We start from the raw sequence: 20356 nt of genomic DNA, 5'->3' as shown, positions 1-20356 counted from the left end.
CCAATTTTCAATAAATTATTTGCCTTTCACGTCAATTTAAAGGCTCATCATCATGTCAGATGTGCCGGAGTCAAATTTATATAATCTTTACAAAAACGAAAACTTAGTGACGATTGCTTCTCCAATCGAAAGCAATTTGGCATTGCAATTCGAGGACTATTTCTTCTCGTGCACAAGTTTATGCGTGGTGCACGACGGGTACATCAACTACATCCCGATTAGGAACAAGAGCAGGAAATGCAAGTATGTTCCAGTATCAAAAGATGGCAAAGGGATAGGAAAAATTCGTCAAGTAAATGTTCAGCTATTTTATTATTAATAATATACATTATTCTTTACTACAGATAAAATGGTTAAAGTTTGATCCAGATTTGTATTTCGTTGTTCTGTCCAATTTGGGTTTACACGTCTACGATGAAGATTTGACGCATATAAAGTTTTACTATGGATTTGAGGACAAATGTAAGTTTTCAAATGCATTTAAAACCTTTAATTTTATAGGATATTAAAGGTTGCCCTGTTGGATGCTGCGTCATAAATGACATCCTTTACGTTGGTGTGGACAACGACAAAGTTTACAGCTTCCAGCACAAACGTGGCAATTTTGAAATCTTCAATGAAACCAAGTGTGTTTTTGCTACTTTCAACGGAATGAAGGATTATATCGTTACTGATTATTTTGATGCCATTACTTTGTGGACCACAAATCAATTCGGCGCGATGAACATTGTTGAGATGTGTAAAGAAGGGTAAGTTTAGTGATTTTAATTATTTATTATTAATATTAGGTATTATAGTTCCTTGTACGGCACCACTGTGTTAAAAATCTATCCTGGATACGTAATGGTGGGCTACAGGTCAGGCCTGTTAATCATACTAGAAGTTCCAAATTTGTTATCGTTAACAAAGAGCATGATCCACAATGATGAAATAACAGACTTCGACTACAACGACAATAGAAAATTGCTAGTGACCGCATCCAAAGACAAGACCCTCAAAGTTTACAAGATAGACGACAAGAGATCCAAAAACGGCGACTTCACGCTATCATGCTTGTGGACAATGGAGAATCCGGAAGATCTTCCGTATTGCGGCGTCGGCTACCTAGACGACGACGCGACAGAATTTTGTGCCGTCGTGGCCGATGAAACCATCGTGCAGATTTTCAGGCAGGAACTGGACATACGCAAGTCCGTGCTGAAAAATTGTTATGTCGGTGAAGATTTTGTTAGTGCACGTCCCAATGAAAAGTTGTGTTAAATTGAGTTGTTAATCAGGAGAGACAATAATTGTAATTAAAAAGTTTGTAAACGCATAAATAAATGTTAACCTTTACACATCCACGAATTTATCATTAATTATTAGAAACTATTGAACTTGTCACTGGTGCAAATGTACTTGAAAGGTTGAGTGCATGTGAACCGGATGATTAATTGTGATAACAGTTTACAAGAACTAAAACTGAATGAGTTATTGACGTCATGTTAAAAAATGATAATTTTTTATAATATTGCAAATGCATATTCAAAAATATTAATAATAAATGCAATTTAATTTAAATAAATTAAACCACAACATTTGTACGTATTTATGTATATAATGCAAATTAATAATTGGTATGATTCATGAGTTATTTAAAGAATTTTATTGACTCATGAAATTGATATAATACGTATGTATTATCATTTTATCATCTAGATTTTAATACACTCTCACAGAAAAAACTACTGTTCAGAATTACAATTACAAAAAATATCTCACCAAAATAACGATGAAAAACACCTTTAAGCAGATCATTAAACCTATCGGTTTATATATTTGTTCAGATCGAATCTAGATTCAGATCATTTATGTGTGAGTAATGAAGGAAAACCGACCTTTGCGATAAAACTTGCTTTCTTGGAACAATATCTGTTACAAATCCAGTCAACAGATTAACAGTGTTTGTGTACCAGTGCTTCCGTCAACTACTGTAAGTGCTTTCGGTTTTATTTCACAATTCAACACCCAATTGAAAATGTAACATTGTGTGTTTAAGTGGAAAATTTTATTTTATTTATTCATTTAAGTAACCAAAGGGGAGTGTGTAAGAAAAACTAATACAGTGATGGACAAATTATTTAATTTTATGTTATTTGTGGTAATGTTTTATTAATTGACATATTTATATTTAAGACTTCATTATGAGTTCCGCCGTTAGTCAAACAACAGTCATTAAAAAAGAAGACAAGCAAGTAAAAATGTAAGTACGATACACAAATTTTGTTATAATTATTGGAAATTTAATGTGAACATTTTTAGGACGGTAAAAACAAAATTACCAGTGAAGAAATTCGAAAACAGAGAATCGCTACTTACTGATCTTTTCCAAAATCCTCACATTAAGACTGTCCAACATATTTTTATAGCCCTATTTCTTGGTTTATTAGCCAATAGATTGGCTTTGGATTCGACAAATTTTAAAAAGTTAGTGATTTAAAATTTTGAAAAACTTTTATTATACATATATATTAATTTTCTAGGAGTTTCTTAGGCTTAAGACTGATTAAATTATCATTTGATAAATTACATGTAGTTCTTCTAGTCTGGACTTTACAATTTGTATGTACTTGTCTCGTATTTGTGTTTTTCCACGTTTGGGCAAGAGTGAGGCTCAGTTTCAATCCGAAAAGTAAGTTAAATTAAAAAAATACAATTTCTCGTAATTATCAAAAACATTTTTAGCAAAATCTAGGAAATTGTGGGATGTAGGTTGGATTGCCACAGTTTTTTTCTATTACGTTTTCGGGTTTAGAACGACAGCATCGTTCGTCAACGATTTTAAGCTGCCTGTTGCTTCAGCTGCAATTCTCACTTTGGAAACTGTTAGTATTAAATATAATTTGAAGATACGTTAATAATGATTTGTTTTCAGACAAGAATGTTAATGAAGGTTCATTCTTTCATAAGGGAGAACGTCGAAAAAGTTCTGTTGTATAAAGAAAAGACAGATGAAACACTATCCCTGCCCAAATTCTCGTCCTACCTATACTTCTCATTCGCCCCAACATTATTATACAGAGATGAGTACCCCAGGTGAGTACAAGTCAATCAAAACACATCCCTAAAATCTAATGAGTAACGTTTCAGGACGCCCAGCATCAGATGGAAGTTCGTGCTGGAAAACTTGGTGCAAATCGTCCTGATCGTGCTGACTTACAGCGTGGTCTTCGAGAACATCCTCATCCCGTGGTTCGAGGAGTTCGGAATTAGGAAGTACACGATCTGGGAGACGATCACTTGCATCTCGCAAACGTGCATTCCTGCCATGCTCCTGAAACTGTGCACGTTCTACCTCATCCTCCACTGTTGGCAGAACATGTTCTCCGAACTGCTCCGTTTCGGGGACCGTTTGTTCTACAGGGACTGGTGGACGGTGACCACCTACGGAGAATACTTCAGAACGTGGAACATTCTGGTCGGCGACTGGCTGTACACCTACATCTACAAAGACATGTATGAGATAGTGGTGCCGAGGAACAAGCTGGCAGCTAAAATGGCCGTCTTTGTCGTGTCAGCAGTGGTGCACGAATATGTGCTGACTTACATGTTCGGCTTCTTTTTCCCCTTCTTGTTTATTTTGTTTCTCTTCGGGGGCGCCGGTCTGAGTTACGCCACAGTGCCGAAGAATAATTTGTTGAATATTTTGTTTTGGTACGGGTTGTCTGTGGGGACTGGGATGCTGGTCAGCATGTACTCGTTCGAATTTATGGCCAGGGCGAATAACCCCACACTAAATCCCAGTTTTGCTGACTTTTTTATACCTAGGTTTTTTAGATATATTGAGATGTGAGTTTTATTTATTTTTTACAAATATATATATATTTTTATTTCAAGTGTGTCTCAATTTAAAACCTTTGGACATGAAATTACAAGAAATTACTCTCTATAATTACTAAAATTATAGAATGATTAATAGTAGCAATAAAACACAATACCTGTTGATAATCACATATTTTTGTGTCTGTCTGTCTTATCGTTAACAAAGATAAGAAGGAACCGTGATACTTTTCTACATTTTAATCATAGTATTAATCTAATATTGTTCCTTAACTGGGGTAAAAATTTATAATAACTAAGTAATCAAAAAAAATCTTAATATCCAAAAATTATGATTCCCATTAAAATATTCATATCTTCTGATAAACTCAGATATTTATGTTTATTATAGTTTAGTTTATCATTTAAAATGATAGACAGACTAGAAGAAATCATAACAAAATTGATAAGACTAATTGTGACAGTGCTCTTACTTCTATTTAAATTAAATACAATCGTTCACTGCGGAAGTGAGAATTAAAGTCAATTTTTTCTCAGACTTGGTTCAAACCAGCGATACACAGGTCATAAGTAAGTAAATATATTGTATCAATTACTATTATCATTTAATTTACAAATTATCTGCATTTTATGCATGTTGGTGTGAATTTAAAAATTGTATGTAACGTTTAATGAAATAACGACATAATTTCTAAGACACATTTGCATAAAAGGAACTAACAATATTGGGTTTATAGCGCTTCGCTTCAGTTGTTACTTCATTTGTAACGCAGTGTATATTATTTGACTCGGCCATACTCTTCTAGATTAAATCTGCAAAGTTCAAAGGCTGTTGTCAATGAAATTGATAAAAGAATAATCACAAACATAATAAAGTTTTGTTTAGGTATGTATTTTTAACAATTATGTTGTGGAACGTGTTTTATATAAAAAATTCTTAATGTCCCCGTTTTGATATCAATAATTTTCGGGTGAAATATTGCAAAAACAAATTGTGTATCAATTTATTATAAAAAAACTCAAATCTTCTGATAGTAACTTTATTTGTTACTATACCAATTTCGTTAATCATATTTAGTGTGTGTTGAAAGCAAATAGTGACCACAACACACATTAACATTTTTTGTTCATTGTTATTTGCAATTTTTTATACATCGTTGTAATTAATGCTTTGCAATATAAGTAATTTGCTTGTTTGTGCATTTTGCAGTACGGCCGAAAATGTCTTCAGAAACAATTGATGAAAAAAACAAAAAGGAACAAAAAAAGAACAAGTAGGTTTATTGTTTATTATTAATATATTTGAATTTTAAAAGTGTTTTTTTTATTACAGAGAACAATTTATATTACCAGAAAAGAAGTTTGAATTGAGAGAATCATTATTGACGACGTTATTTGAAAATCCTCACATTGAAACTATTTATCACATATTTGCAGTAATTTTAATTGGACTGATTGTTAATACGGCTGCCCATGACATTTTAAAAACTGGAAAGTAAGTATTTTATTATTTCGCGTTAAAATACGTATGTACAATGTATATTTTGTTCCAGTGCCAAATTGGGAATTCAAATCGTTCTCTCAGGATTTTCAAAAATTCACATAACAGCAGTTATTTGGGTTGGAGAATTTTTGAGTTCTTGTTTGTGTTACCCGTGTTTGTTTTTGTGGGCAAAATGTAGGACACATTTTAGTCCCAAATGTAAGTAAACTTTTATCATATCAACAACATGCTAATTGTACATGTTTTTGAACATTAATTTTTAAGCTGGAAAATTGGCCTTGTGGGACTCCTTCTGGTTCTTCGTCGTACCTGTTTACTATTTCTGTGCTTTCAAAATCTCTGGTCAACTAGTGACTGATTTCCAAATTCCTCCAGCTAGTGCGGCCATAGTGATATTCGAAATGGTAATTAATACTATTAGAAAATGAATTGCAAACTATCAAGATATTTACAGGTGAGGATGATGATGAAAGTTCACGCTTTCATTAGAGAAAACGCTTCCAAGGTTCTTAGACACAAACCCCATTCAGATGAACCGTTGAATCTACCTCAGTTTTCTACGTTCATGTATTACTTCTTTGCCCCAACATTGATCTACAGAGACGAATACCCCAGGTAACAATCTATCTACTATATAATATGTTTATGAATTGTGATTTGATGATTTGCTTCCAGAACGTCTCACATAAGATGGGGCTACGTTTGCACCAGAGCGTTTGAAGTTCTCTGCATAATTCTAAACATTGGCTACCTAATCGAAAGACTGATAAAACCTTCCTTCCAAGAATTCGGCCTGAGAACCTACACGGTCACCGAAATATTCCTGTGCATCTGCGAAATGTCCTTCGCGGGCATGTTGCTGAAACTCTACGGATTCTATTTCATGTTGCACAGCTGGTCCAATCTGTGGGCGGAACTGCTGCGCTTTGGCGACAGGAAATTTTACTCGTCGTGGTGGATCGCCACCTCCTATGCGGAATACTTCAGGACCTGGAACATCCTTGTGGGCGATTGGCTCTACACCTATGTCTACAAGGACATGTACGAGGTCGTGGTTCCGCGTAACAAAATCGCTGCCAAATTCGCCGTTTTCATGTTATCTGCGATGGTGCACGAGTGGTTGATGTGTTACATGCTGGGATACTTTGTACCTATTATGTTCATTTTCTTTTTCTTCTTCTCCGGACCGATGAGTTTCATCAAGGCACCGAAGCTCAGTGTTTTGAACATACTGTTCTGGTATGGGCTTGCGTACGGTTCTGGTACGATGGTGTGCGTCTACACGATGGAATTCTACGCGAGGGCCAATACTCCTAGTGAAGTTTTAAAAATGAAGGATTATTTTGTGCCACAGATGTTTAAATATATAACGTATTGATTTGTGATATACTTTTATAATAAATTGTGTCTATTTTTAAAATTTGATTCTGTATTATTTATATTTCTAATAGGGGTAATCATTTAGTAATAATGTGTGTCTAGTTTAGATAAAATCTGACAGGATTTTCCTATCTTAAGTCATAACAATTGAGACTAATCAAATATTTATTTAATATATCTTTTAAAAATTCTAAAGGAAAGTTGAATATATAAATTTAAGATAACTTATCGACCTAATTTTAAATATATAATGTTATTAATTATTATTTTATTGTAATTAAGATAAAAGCATTTACATTTTTTTGTATAAAGTAACTTTAAAAACAAGTCGAATTAAATTTTTGTTTACCTTTATAGTTAATAAAATCTCGGGATTTTATATATTTAAAAATACAAAATATTTTAATTTTATTTATTTGAATCAATAATTTTTTGTTATGGAAGGTATAAAATGTTGTAAACATAAAAACAATGAAAATGATGATGAAAGTCCATGCTTTTATGAGACAAAATTATTCAAAAATCCTTAGAGGCAAATCTTATTCAGAGGACTCGTTGGACCTGCCTAATTTTCTGCTTTTTTGTCCCCAGTTTGATCTACAGAAACGAATACCCAGGTAACATTTTATCTATAACTATCATTATGATTTGATGATTTGCTTTCAGAACATGCCACATGAGATAGAGCTATGTTTGTACCAGAGTGTTTGGAAACCCCAAAATTGAATTGTTTAATATTGGAATAATTAATAAACAAAATTAATGATTTAAATAAAATTACTTTTCGATATCCTGAATAAATAATTAATAAAAATATTTTTTTTCCCTTTTATTAAGGTATTGTAGAATAGAAGCATAATATATTTTGTTGTACAACTGCTGTACACCATTTGTTCGTGGAGTAAACCAATTTTCTGGTAAATTCTAGAGGTATTTATTGCTATTCCATTTGAATCCTTTTCAGTAGGTCTAATCCTTTATAAATCATCCTAAATATGTTCTATAAGGTTTGAATCCAGTTATTGTGAAGGCCATAGCAAAACTTTTTCTTGTTCGAACTAGTCTTGTATGTACTTATAAGCATGCTTGGGATCGTTGTTCTGTTGAAACAACCATCTTAGTGGCTTATTATCCTCCCCCATTTAATTGTCCTTAATTGGTACTTTTTATTTTACTTACAAACCCCTTATCATCATTTCTTAATAAACACCAATCCTTACTTTTCCTTAGGCCACGAAATATACTCTCTTGCAAAACTAAGCCTGTTCTTTCTATTTTCCTTTGTTATAAGGGGTCTTTTTTGCGGGTTTTCTTCCAAACAGTTCCATTTCCCGCAGTCTTCTTTGCACAGTCTTGACGAATAAATTTTAACATTACCCTGCAGTAATTCTTGATAAATGGCACTGGCTGTTAATCTGGGACACACTCTTTACGCGACTTTCAAGAATTGTATTCTTACTGCGAGGTCTTCCTGCTGTAGAACGATCCTCAACAGATACAGAAGTGTTAAATTTTTCACAATTTTTGATATGGTTCCTTTATTGTGCAGAATATACCCTCATATTTAAAATCAATAATTTCTTTTCGTAAGGCAACTGAGATGTGCTTTCGTTTTGTCATGATTGAAACTAATATTTTTATTTCGTAGACTATAGTGAAAAGCTAACCATACTATCAAAATAAATTAAATTTAAGGGATTTCTAAACTTATATCTTGGTAAAAAACTGGGTCTTTGTCTACTTATTGTAATATATACACTGTGTATTATTATTATTTTGTAGCTTAATATGCAGAGCGTTTATTTTAATATTTTTTCTAATTATTTATTTATTCGCTATTTTCAACAATTACATTCTAAGATTTCTAAATTTTTGTCCAAGAGTATTTTTGATAAAATCTAATAAGAATCTAATAAGATTGTGAAGAATGTATTTTTAAATGTTTTTAAGGAAAATTATTTATATAAATTTGCGATACCTTATCGGCCACCTTTTAAGCATATGATTTTATTAATTGTTATTTTATTACAATTAGGGTAAAGCCATTGATTAAACTTTATTTTGCATAAAATGACTTTAAAAACAAATTATAGCTGTCACATTATATTTTTATTTACCTTGTACATGTTAAAACATCTGTACTATTTATTGTTTAATAAATATAAAGTAATTAAAATATTGGAAGGTCATTTTAAACATCTTAAAACACAAAATGATTTTATTTTATTCCATTGAATCAATAAATATACAGTAATTAATACCCTGTTGTAGAAGGTATAAACATCAAAACAAAACAGTAATTTAATTTACATTAACATTAACGTCATTTAATTATTCCATAAAACAATTGTTTGTAAACAATTATAATATGCGTATTTGAATAAAAAATGAAATAAGATCAATTAAAACATTAACATAATTTACGTGACAAAGAATACACCACTATTCGAAAAAATACTCCTGAAAGTATGCAATCCACATTACGTTATTAAATATGTATAATATGGATTTTAATGATGAATCTTTAGCTATAATTTGTAATTAATTTGCAAACGTTGCCTGCAATATATTAATTTGCATACTTACAAATTAAATCAAGGATTTGCGTGCAAGCCATAAATAGAATTTTATTGCTAAATTAAATTCGAAATACTTCGTTTTTTTCCGTCGATTTCGAATTGACTCGTGTACGGGTAAATAAGTTGCGTCCACTGGTCATTGCTGAACGAATTGTTTGATTTGGAAAAAACTGTTTAAAAACCACAGTGGTCAGTCGTAGAAAAGTGTCGATTTTCGTTTTATTATTTAAAAAATCGCTCAGTTTTCGTTCGGTATGTGACATTGGGAGGTTAGAATCGTTCTAAGTAGTTGTTGCGGACTTCCAAAAGGCTCCCAAGTATCAGGAGAATATGAGTGCGGATAGGTCTTTATGCCGGCAAAACGAATCGGCTGGGAACAAAATATTGAGAGTAAACACGAACGGAGTTTTCAAACAATTGCCCTGATTTTAATCGAGTATTATTTAAATTGAAACACGTTGAATTCGAAATGAAGTATCCCTTAACAAAAATCTCAATGAACATTTAATGTAATTCCTACAAATTACTGATATAACTTTTAAGTCGGCCAAGTGTGTCGCACATAACTTTATTCCGCGGTACTACAAATTAAATTTGAAATAACTACTTTATAGCAAACATATGTTTTGTACATCTTCATGTACTTTCAATTTTCCACGTGTCTGTGACGTTTCACGTTGGTTTGCAAATTTTCGCATGTCACTTTTTTTAGTTGTTACAGTTTTAAACAAATACGGGTGTTACGTTTTTGTCAACGCAACAAACATCTTCGCACTTCTGCGATCTTGATATATAAGCCCTCTTAGTTATGAATTATGAGAAAATTCTAATAACAGAAAAATATGGATGCCTCTATTTTGACGCGTGATGACACAAGCACAATTAACTAATTCGTCTGTGACACGGAAAACCAGTGATTTCCATCGATTTCCACGAACGCAAGGCGGCGATAATATTAAGGTAAAGTGTGGACATTAATTTTTGTGAACCTTTATGTGTACGGTAAAAGTGTCGCAATTTTCTTCAAAATACACAATATAACCTTAAAAGTCACGTTGTGTCACAGCTGGGGTCCATTTTGTGTCACCGCCAATTTTGACTAATTAAATTAAATAAACCTCCCAGAAAATCCCACAGGTATTTATAAAACCAATCAAATCACGAACAAATAAACAATACCAAACAACAAATATGCCTTTTATTGAACGTGCACGTCGCCGGCAAGCGTAAAACGGGGGCGAAAAGGTAAGTTTTAATAAGTGGGTGGGTTAGATGTCGAATGTGAGGAAACATCAAAGTTATCCAATGGGAGCCACCACGACCAGGATAGCAGAAGAGCGAGGAGAGACGGCGCACAGACGCCGGTTCCGTTTTCCCTTCGTGCGCGAGCGAATTTCGACCTCCACACCTTCCCACGCTCATGCTGCCCTGTCACTAATACCGCCAAATTCGCGCCCAACGTCGGGCCGCCATTTAATCACGTGACGCGCCGCGAGGAACGTCGACGATTGCCGCGACATCTCTGTGTCAGTATAATTGTATAACGACGCGGTGTCATTATATGCAGGTTGATAACAGGACCCTGTAATGATAAACTGCTCCGCTTTATATTAGTTACTGTACTTATTGTGAAGGGACGCTCGTTTCGCCGAAAAAAAAAACGAATTTAAAAAATATGCGATAACATTACAAATAATTTTGTAATTATTTTATATGATTAATAAATAATAAAACAACATATCTTTTTTACTTATCTTCACTACGGTGTAAACATTACAAGAACCTTAATTTAAACCTTGATTAGCTCATCCTTTTAATTACTTTCTTCCATTTCATATAATAACGTTAATAACTAAAAAACCTATATTTCATAATTAAATTATTTACCGCGTGCTGTTAAATCATAAACAATTTTTATTTACTATTAATTGTTTATTTATTTTTTCATGCGTTTACATTACAACATTCATTAAAACATGTAATTTACTTTAATGTTTTCCTGTTTTTTGTTAAAAACAAGGCAAAACATAAAAGTACACCCGTGTAAAATATGTTCTATTTTTAATAACTTCGTGTGCTTTAAAAATTGCATAATAGAGAACGTTACCCCGAGACCATATATGTCAGCAATCAATTAATTAAATAACGTTAATCTGCAAATTATTGTAATCAATGCAAAAAATCGAAAGTTTAGTTTGGTATTCATCTGGTTATTTAATTAAATTTATGTGTTTTCCTTCGAGCAAACCATATTGTCCACGAGCAGACCATAAGAGACAATAACTGATTACAATAAGAGCCTTAGGCGAATTTGATGTCATTCCTTAAGGCGTAAAAGGCAACTTTTCCAATAAAATTAATGAATTAATAATAAACCGACCGTTTTACGATCGTATCCAAGCAAACAACCATTGGACGAACGGAACAACAAACTAAAATGAGAAATGCCTCGAGACTTGCATAGATAAAAGAATACCCTGGGAATGAAGCCTTTTAATTGGCAGTAAAAATTTACGAGGTTCATTTTGTTTGTAATTCGTATGATGTCATTATCGTAGATCAAACGATTGCATTGTCATATGCGGTCATTTTCTATTTAAGTGATCGCCACTCAATATATGGCAAAACGCGGATGCATTTATGTTTACCACGATGTATTTTTAGTGATGCCATAAGTGCTCTTCGTTCGTGAGTGTAAATGCATGCTAATTTTATGTTATAATTGAAATTGCGGACTAATTACACTTAATCTACATATCGTTCATCGCCGGATTCTGCTCTTCCTCTTTTAATTTCCAACATCTGTATCTTAATCTTGTCTCCCCTTTCAGCATCCCCGCAGTGCGGGAATCGCGTGTAACCCACACATATTTATGACTTCATTTCGAATGTGCGTTTTTCTTGCTTGCCAATTTTTAATTAACTCCTCGGGCCGGACGTGCCAAAATCCATAAATAATAATTCGGGTCTCGCCTGCAGGAATCTAAATATAAATTTCTGAACTGAATGGTGGCTGTTGCCGCCTCGGTTATATGTAAAACTCGTAAATTATTCAAGATGAGTAATAGATTAAGTAAGCGGTTCTTTAACCGCCCAAAAACCGTCCGCCAACCAGTGCAGTGCTTTTATGCTTATGCATGAATAAATAAATAAATCGACAGTAAAAGTTTATTGCCTAGTTTTTATGTTCTTGCACAATTATTTTGTTGCAAATAATAGAACAATAATTCCTACATATCCACATAACGTCATCAACTAATTTAACAATTCTTAGGAAGAAGAACGAAAACACCGCAACAATAACTAAAAATTAATGATGAGATTTGTGGTTTAAATTAAATAAAACATATTAAAATACAACTATGATCTCATGGCTAGATTAATTATTTGTTTTGCTTACCTGCTCCTCTCAATTAACTGCATAAAAATTACTATTAAAACTCAATATATGTACATATATATGTATGTATAAATTAACAACTTAATGTAAGACATGCAAAAAATAAACATAATACTTGTAAATTATCAGTGATAAATTAAGAAATCTTCATTGCCACTAAAAATCTCCCTATGACTAAGCTACCGGATTTCTACCAGAGGCGGACTTTCTTATGTTTACTTTTGTTCAGAACAAAGTTCTACCAAGAGTATTCCATAAAAAATTAACATATAATTATAAATGTAAGGGAGTAATTAAGGAGTTACTGTAATATAATACCCTGAAGACAAATTAATTGAAACAAAAACACTGACAGCCGTGGATATTTTAATTAAACGTTTGGAAATATCGCCAATAACTTCATATACATAACAATTAATAACAATATAGATGTGCCTTATCAACGGTCGATTCGTCATTAATAAACTCATTAAATTGTTAAAAAAAAAACGCACATATTATTAATTAAAGTCGATTTGTTTTTTTGCATTGTTGATTGTATATAAAATAATTACTCTTTATTAAGGATCGCGGCCGGTTGTTTGTGACCGTTTGTATCCTTAGCGCAGCAGTTAGTCTTTATTGTCTGCGGTCATGGCTACCAGTTGTACTTAATAATTATAAAATATTACCCGACTGGATGCCTGGAAACAATAAATAGAATATCAATTAATTAATTTTAAAAAGACGGCCGACATACTAGACACACGTGGAGGTACAACGGGAGTATTTTTGTGAGGATGATTTATGCAATTAATGCAGTAAATTTCGTATTTATGTCAGTGCACGACTACTGTGAATGTGTTATGCTAAACACCCACTGAAGTGAAAGAATGGTTGTGCAATAAATTAGGCGATTTATCAGTGACAACGGTTTTTAATATGTAAATATCACGGTGCTAAATGGTTAACAGTTTGGTGTCAGGGGGAAGTACAGGATTTGCGGAACTTACAGCAGTATTATAGGATTAGATGCTATTACTTGCTTAAGTTCTTTAAATCATTTTCAAAATGATCAGGTGGTCATTATTATTGTAACCTTTTTAAATGTTGAATGTTAATTGTACTCATAACTATTTCATTTAATAGGTATAGTTAAAATAATATTTAATTGTTAATGCTGTTTTACAATATAATAAAAACTAATAGTTACGTTACAATTTTTGACTTTTTTTGATTGGCTTAGTTTTCATGTTTCAACGCATTTCTCCAATATATGAAATAATAAAAAAGGATTACTCCTTGACATTTGAATTATACATTTATCGATTTTCTTTGATTATTTTCGAACTTAACACTAAATTCTTAGCAATCTCTACTTGTTTCTCTCGGTGTTGCTGACTTATAATTTTTCTTACAATGTATGATAGACTTTCATTACGACCCATTGTTAAATAATAATAATAAGCAAATGATTGCTAGTAAATCGGCTGAAGTGTTTCGTGTGGAGCAATGAAATATTATTATTAAGTAAAATGTTGCCATAATTTTATACAACGCGAAAAAAATGAACGTACATATTAATATTATATATGAAATCCACTTCAAGTAGTACAGCTCATATTTTTAATATACAATTACAAGAAAAGTCCAAGGATATATTTTATAAATCTTGTAAGTAAAATAAGAAATTTAATCTTATATATTTGTTAAATTAAATCAAATTAAAGCTAGAATTATTTGTTAAATTTATAATATATACAAAAAAAGTTAAGTAACATGTCATTAGTTTTTATCAAAACATAAAATGTTATTAACCAAAAATAATTTTAATAGTCTGTCCTCCACTACTGTTTATATATTACTCCCCCAATATCATTTTGAGGTATCTGTGTATGTATGAGCTCTTTACATCTGAAGATGTTGTGAATATTGTTAATTTCTGGAGAAATACATCTTCAAAGCATGTCTTATATATGTTGTATTAGTTTTAAGTCTGCTGGTTGTGCAGGCCATGGTACAACCTCAATTCCTTCGTTGGTCATCTAATTTGTAACAATATGCACGACAGTGGGCGAACATGGTCGTGCATAATGCGGAAGTTTTCATCAATAAAACTAATAAATGGAGGACAATTGGTTGCAGAATGTTATTTAACTAATGATGGCCCTTAAAAACCAATTTGGTAAAATGATATCAGTTTTATTATGCCACCTCTATATGTGAAAACTTCCTGGATGTGTTTAAGAGGTTCTGAATTTCTCCGATGGTCTCCGCCCAATCATTTACAACCCCGTTTTGAAAATCTTCACACTACTCCAATTTTGCCCCACATTTGCCTTTAGTAAGAGAAGGATATCTCATTGGTCTTCTAGAATGTAGATTGACTTCATATGTACTCGCTGCAACTCCGTTACCAACTCGGGTGCTTAAGGGTCACCTTCGAGCAATTAATGTTAAATATCTATCCAAAATTACTTTTTTATATAACAGCTTTACAGTATGGACACAATTAATAAGAACATATTTAAAAGCTTGAAAATATATATTATATTAAGTAAATTTAAGTAATATATATATTTTCATGAAATATTCTCAGTTTTTTCTTGTGTTTATATTTTAACAAGTTACATTAATTATGGCCTTTAATATATATGATTATATAAATCCCAAAAAACTCTGTCAGGATGTAATCTTAAATACCATAAAACCATTCAAATTGATAAAAATTTTGGTATAAACGAAAAGAGGTACCAAGAATCGATGGACGATGGAAAATTGGTGACACAGTCCGGTAGAATGAAATAAATTTCACGTTATGGACACAATTAATAAGAGGTTAAAAATATATAATATATAAGTAAATTTAAATAATATATTCGCATTTTCAGAATATATTCTCAGACATTTCTTGTGTGCATATTTGCTTTAATTATGGCTCTTAATATACAGATTATATAAATGTCAAAAAAACTGTCACTCTGACAGGATGTAATATTAAATACTATAAAACCATGCAAATGGACAAACATTTTGGTGAAAACGAAAGGAGGAGGAACTACAAATTTCTTTACTAGAAAAAAAAAAACTTAATTAGACAGGTGAAGAAATGGAGTTCATGAAAAATGTCTAAGTTATATTGGAGGCTATTAAATCTGCCATAATCCTGCTTTGATGGGAAATGGGTGACACTTAACAGTCCGGTAGAATGAAATAAATCGTGAATGTTTGAATAGCTCATACGTAATTATATACATTTTTATAAAACAAGCTTTTATACATAACAACTTCACATTACGGACACAATTAATAAGAGCATATTTAAAAGGTTAAAAATATATAATATGTAAGTAAATATAAGTATATTACTTATATGTAAATGTCTAAGTTATATTGAAGGTTGTTAAACCTGCCATAATCCTAACTTCGATGGGAAATGGGTGACACTTAACAGTCCGATAAAATAAATCATAAATGTTGGAATAACTTAACGTATTTATACAAATTTTTATAAAAACCAGCTTTTATATATAACTAACAACTTCATATTACGGACACAATGAATAAGAACATATTTAAAAGGTTGAAAATATATAATATATAAGTAAATTTAAGTAATATATTCGGATTTACATAAAATATTGTCAGACTTTTCTTGTGTGTATATTTTATTAAGTTGCTTTAATTATGGCCTCTAGTATACATGATGATATAAATGTCAAAAATTTTTGTGAAAACGACAAGAGGTTACAAAAACTCAAAAAAACGAGACTCCACCATAACCTTCGATGGGAAATGGGTGGATCCATTTTTAAAACAAATATGGTTTTCCCTATCCATTGAACCATTGGAATCCCATGACATGGAACAGTCGCTAATGGACAAATTTATTATATTAATATTTTAAACGTTACGAATTAACATTCAACAAAACCAACATAATTCCGTATCATTAACAACGTTATGTTAATAGCAGTTGGAACAGAGTATCGTGGCGCAGCTCATTGTGGAACGTTTTAAGGCATGAAGGGTCAAGACCTGAACTCCCTCGCTGATTGAATTATGGCTGCGTGTTGCGCTAACATTGTACGCTTGTTCGCCGTATCCTTTAAATCTGTGTAGCAGCCGGAGATAAATTAAATAAATTTCGAGAAAAATTCAACAATTTATCGACCGGCTGTTCGTAATTGATTCCATCCGTGACAATTGTTTCTCCGGATTTGTATGAGGTTTTTATTAGCTCACCCACTGATCGGTGGATTTATATTGGACGAAGATACGGTTTACAAAGAAGAGGATACGAAAGTAAAAGTCGCCTCCTGCGCGTTAAAGGCCCACACTTTATGGTACGGCCAGAAAAACGGAATCATTTCGATTTGGGCATTTCGTGGGTGTGTCTCAGTGGCGTACACTCCAATCATTTTAATGTCACCATCTGATATTTTGTGGATGATGATGTCTTGGTTATTGTCGCCATGTCGATGGAGTAGAACAAAAATATGTAGTTTTTACGTTGACAAAGGCCACCCCGAAGTAAGTTGGAAAAAAGGTTCCATTATAATTTGTAAGTACTCGCCGTAATCGACTTATGGCATCTTACCGGGAGATCAAGTCAAATGAAACCATTAATCAAAGGATATGGAGTGAATAGATGATGACTTGAGTTTTATGAATAAACGTATTACAATCAGTTTTTCCTTTTTATTTTTATTAAAATCCGGCTCCGAGGTGAGTTATTAGTTCGTCGGTGTCAAACACATGTCCGCTGGTTTAATGTGTAAATTTACTTTCTTTGTGACGATTAACCACGCGTTTTATTACCACTTAATTGGCTGCCAGTGTAATCCAAATTCCCATTATACTTAACCAAAATTTTGGTCTCCGTCTCCAATTAACAATGATTTAAATCCGTCCGAACAACTATTGATTCATCTCAGTACGTTTTTGCAAGTTAATAAATTTTAATGGGCAGGCCTCAGTCAACTTGATTCGATACCAATAATGAGGTTCCACCCACCGTTGAAACGAACCATTTGAGAACCGGTGTACATGACATACAGACCGTTTACCACGGCCACGTAATATACATTATGTTTTTAAATCAAGATTCACTTTAGAGAAGGAACTAATAAGGCCATAGATCATTCCACGCACATCAGGCGTTACATCTCTCCGGAGGACGACGCCTGAACCATTACCGTGTACGCTGAGAGAAATTTGCAATAAACGTTGCTGAAGATCAAACAGCCGTCCTCGGTGGTCAGTTCGCAAAGTTATAATTGACCAGTCCTAAACAAAGAAACGTTCCCAAGAAAACCGCCAGACTCGAGACAAACAGAAAACAATAATTTGTCGGATTTTTTTACCAACGATGAGGTCAGATGCAAAGCAATTCGGGATGTCCCGTCGCAGTCGCAGTCCCGAGAAACACTTGCCGATACGAGAATGTTTTGCACCGATGGATTCGCAATTAAATTCGTATTTGCGCGAGGATTTCATCCGGCGCTGTTTCTAGTTTTGTGTTCTGTGTGCTGGCGGCGGCCGAGGCGAGTTCACTGCGCCTCAAGGTTCCTCAAGGACGTGCGCAACCTACTCGGAATAACGTCACTCGTCCAAATAGCGAAGAGACACCATCGCGATGACCGATCGAAACCATTAGGATTTCTAGTTTCACGTATTTTCACCGCAGGACCGTATCCAATGTCGTTCGTGACTTGTGTTTTGTTAACAAGCTTGAAATAAATATATTAATCATCTACTACTCATCTACTTTCAATTGTTTGTTTTAACAATCTCAAAGAATATATGAAATTTTTTTCAACAATCAACAGACTTTACAAAGTAACAAAACAATTAAATTAGAATTTGATTCAAATACCTTCTTGCTTTTATATTCTTCAGATATATTCAAGCAATCAATGTATATCATAATGGAGTCGACTCACTCACAAGTGATACCATTTAAACTGTTTTTACAATTCAGAAATTTATAAAATGGCGGAACAATTTAACATAAAATGTGAGTAAATAAACTAGTATTCTAATTTAGTAATCCCACTGTATACTTAATGAAGAAGCTCATAATTACTCCTTTTAAAAGATAAATGCTTTCAAACAGCTTATTCAGGCATTTTTAGGAAATCAGAATGTATGATAATGGCAAAGGATAAAGGGGCCGATCTCTTTAAACTGTTTTCACAATTCAAAAATATGTAAAAAATACTTTTTAACAAAAAACGGTTCTATTGTATAATTTATAAGATGAGATAAAGTGCTGACTAAGGTTGGTACCACCTATCACTGTTTTTATAACTCAGAAATAATTATAAAATATATATTTTTTAATAATAAACAGTGTATAATAGGGCAAAATAGTTTGACATAGGAGTAAATAAAGTAATGTTCTAATTGAGTAAGTCAACTTTACATTTAATGAGGAAGCTTTTAATTACTTTTTTTTAACGACAAGTTATTTTAAACTCTTCTTGTTTCTTAGTTTTCAGATATTTTCAAGAAATCTGAATGTTTGATAATGGAAAAGGTTGAATATCTCGTTCCATCCACTAATGACTACTTAAAAGTTGTTGTTTGTTGTTGTTGTTTCAAACTTTTCCTTTTAAATTCTTCAGATCTTTTCAGGAAATTCGAATGTGTGATAATGGAAAAGGTTAAAGTCTCGTTGCATCAACAAATGCCCACTTAAAATTGTTTTTACAACACATAAATAGGTATGTATAAAATATTTTTTTTAATAATATACCATTGGAGTGTATAATAAGGTAAAATTGTTTAACATAAGGATAGATAAAGTAGTCAACTTTACACTTAATGAGGTAACTCATAATTACATTTTTATATGACAAGTTGTTTCAAACCTTTCCTTGGTTTTAAATTCTTTAGACATTTTCAGAAAATCCGAATGTATGATAATGGAAAAGGTTGAATGTTCGTTGCATCGACGAATGAGCACATACAATTTTTTTACAACACATAAATAGGTATGTATAAAATATATTTTTAATAATATACTTCTGTAGTGTATAAGGCAAAATTGTTTGACATAAGGGTAGATAAAGTAGTTTTCTAATTCAGTAAGTCAACGTTACACATAATGAGGAAGCTCATAATTATTATAATAAAAAGTTGAATGCTCGTTGCATCAACAAATGACCATTTAAAATTGATTTTACAACACATAAATAGGTGTGTATAAAATATATTTTTAATAATACACCATTGGAGTGTATAAGGCAAAATTGTTTGACATAAGGGTAGATAAAGTAGTTTTCTAATTCAGTAAGTCAACTTTACACATAATGAGGAAGCTCATAATTACTTTTTTAAATGACGAGTTGTTTCAAACCTTTCCTTGGTTTTAAATTCTTTAGACATTTTCAGAAAATCCGAATGTATGATAATGGAAAAGGTTGAATGTTCGTTGCATCGACGAATGAGCACATACAATTTTTTTACAACACATAAATAGGTATGTATAAAATATATTTTTAATAATATACTTCTGGAGTGTATAAGGCAAAATTGTTTGATATAAGGGTAAAGTAGTTTTCTAATTCAGTAAGTCAACTTTACACATAATGAGGAAGCTCATAATTACTTTTTTAAATGACGAGTTGTTTCAAACCTTTCCTTGGTTTTAAATTCTTTAGACATTTTCAGAAAATCCGAATGTATGAT

The 20356-nt window shown here is 32.3% G+C and overlaps 3 protein-coding genes across 5 annotated transcripts; all 3 read left to right on the top strand.

Moving 5' to 3' along the window:
* Positions 1-21: 21 nt before the first annotated feature.
* LOC109602549 (uncharacterized) lies at positions 22-1341 on the top strand. Its single transcript, XM_020018950.2, has 4 exons — positions 22-292; positions 345-462; positions 512-749; positions 798-1341. The coding sequence occupies exons 1-4, from the start codon at positions 53-55 to the stop codon at positions 1258-1260; spliced, it is 1059 nt and encodes a 352-aa protein (XP_019874509.2). The 5' UTR covers positions 22-52; the 3' UTR covers positions 1261-1341.
* Positions 1342-1765: 424 nt separating this feature from the next.
* On the top strand, positions 1766-3875 carry LOC109602539 (sterol O-acyltransferase 1-like). 2 transcript variants are annotated; one of them, XM_020018938.2, is made up of 7 exons: positions 1766-1972; positions 2176-2242; positions 2302-2466; positions 2523-2671; positions 2725-2864; positions 2915-3075; positions 3130-3875. In XM_020018938.2, exons 2-7 carry the CDS (start codon positions 2184-2186, stop codon positions 3830-3832), a joined length of 1377 nt encoding a protein of 458 aa, XP_019874497.2. In that variant the 5' UTR covers positions 1766-1972; positions 2176-2183; the 3' UTR covers positions 3833-3875. The 2 variants fall into 2 exon arrangements, with proteins under 2 accessions (XP_019874497.2, XP_049823177.1); XM_049967220.1 differs by lacking the exon at positions 1766-1972 and having other exon boundaries at positions 1983-2242.
* Positions 3876-4314: 439 nt separating this feature from the next.
* On the top strand, positions 4315-6743 carry LOC109602527 (sterol O-acyltransferase 1). Of its 2 annotated transcripts, none has more exons than XM_049967240.1 (7): positions 4315-4389; positions 5030-5093; positions 5153-5314; positions 5373-5521; positions 5588-5727; positions 5778-5938; positions 5999-6743. In XM_049967240.1, the coding sequence occupies exons 2-7, from the start codon at positions 5041-5043 to the stop codon at positions 6699-6701; spliced, it is 1368 nt and encodes a 455-aa protein (XP_049823197.1). In that variant the 5' UTR covers positions 4315-4389; positions 5030-5040; the 3' UTR covers positions 6702-6743. The 2 variants fall into 2 exon arrangements, with proteins under 2 accessions (XP_049823197.1, XP_049823196.1); XM_049967239.1 differs by lacking the exon at positions 4315-4389 and adding an exon at positions 4595-4705.
* Positions 6744-20356: the final 13613 nt, after the last annotated feature.

Source organism: Aethina tumida, chromosome 5 (genome assembly GCF_024364675.1).
Source record: "Aethina tumida isolate Nest 87 chromosome 5, icAetTumi1.1, whole genome shotgun sequence".
NCBI lineage: Eukaryota > Metazoa > Arthropoda > Insecta > Coleoptera > Nitidulidae > Aethina > Aethina tumida.
Note: the sequence above shows the minus strand (reverse complement) of the source record. Positions and strands in the feature narration are given on the sequence as shown.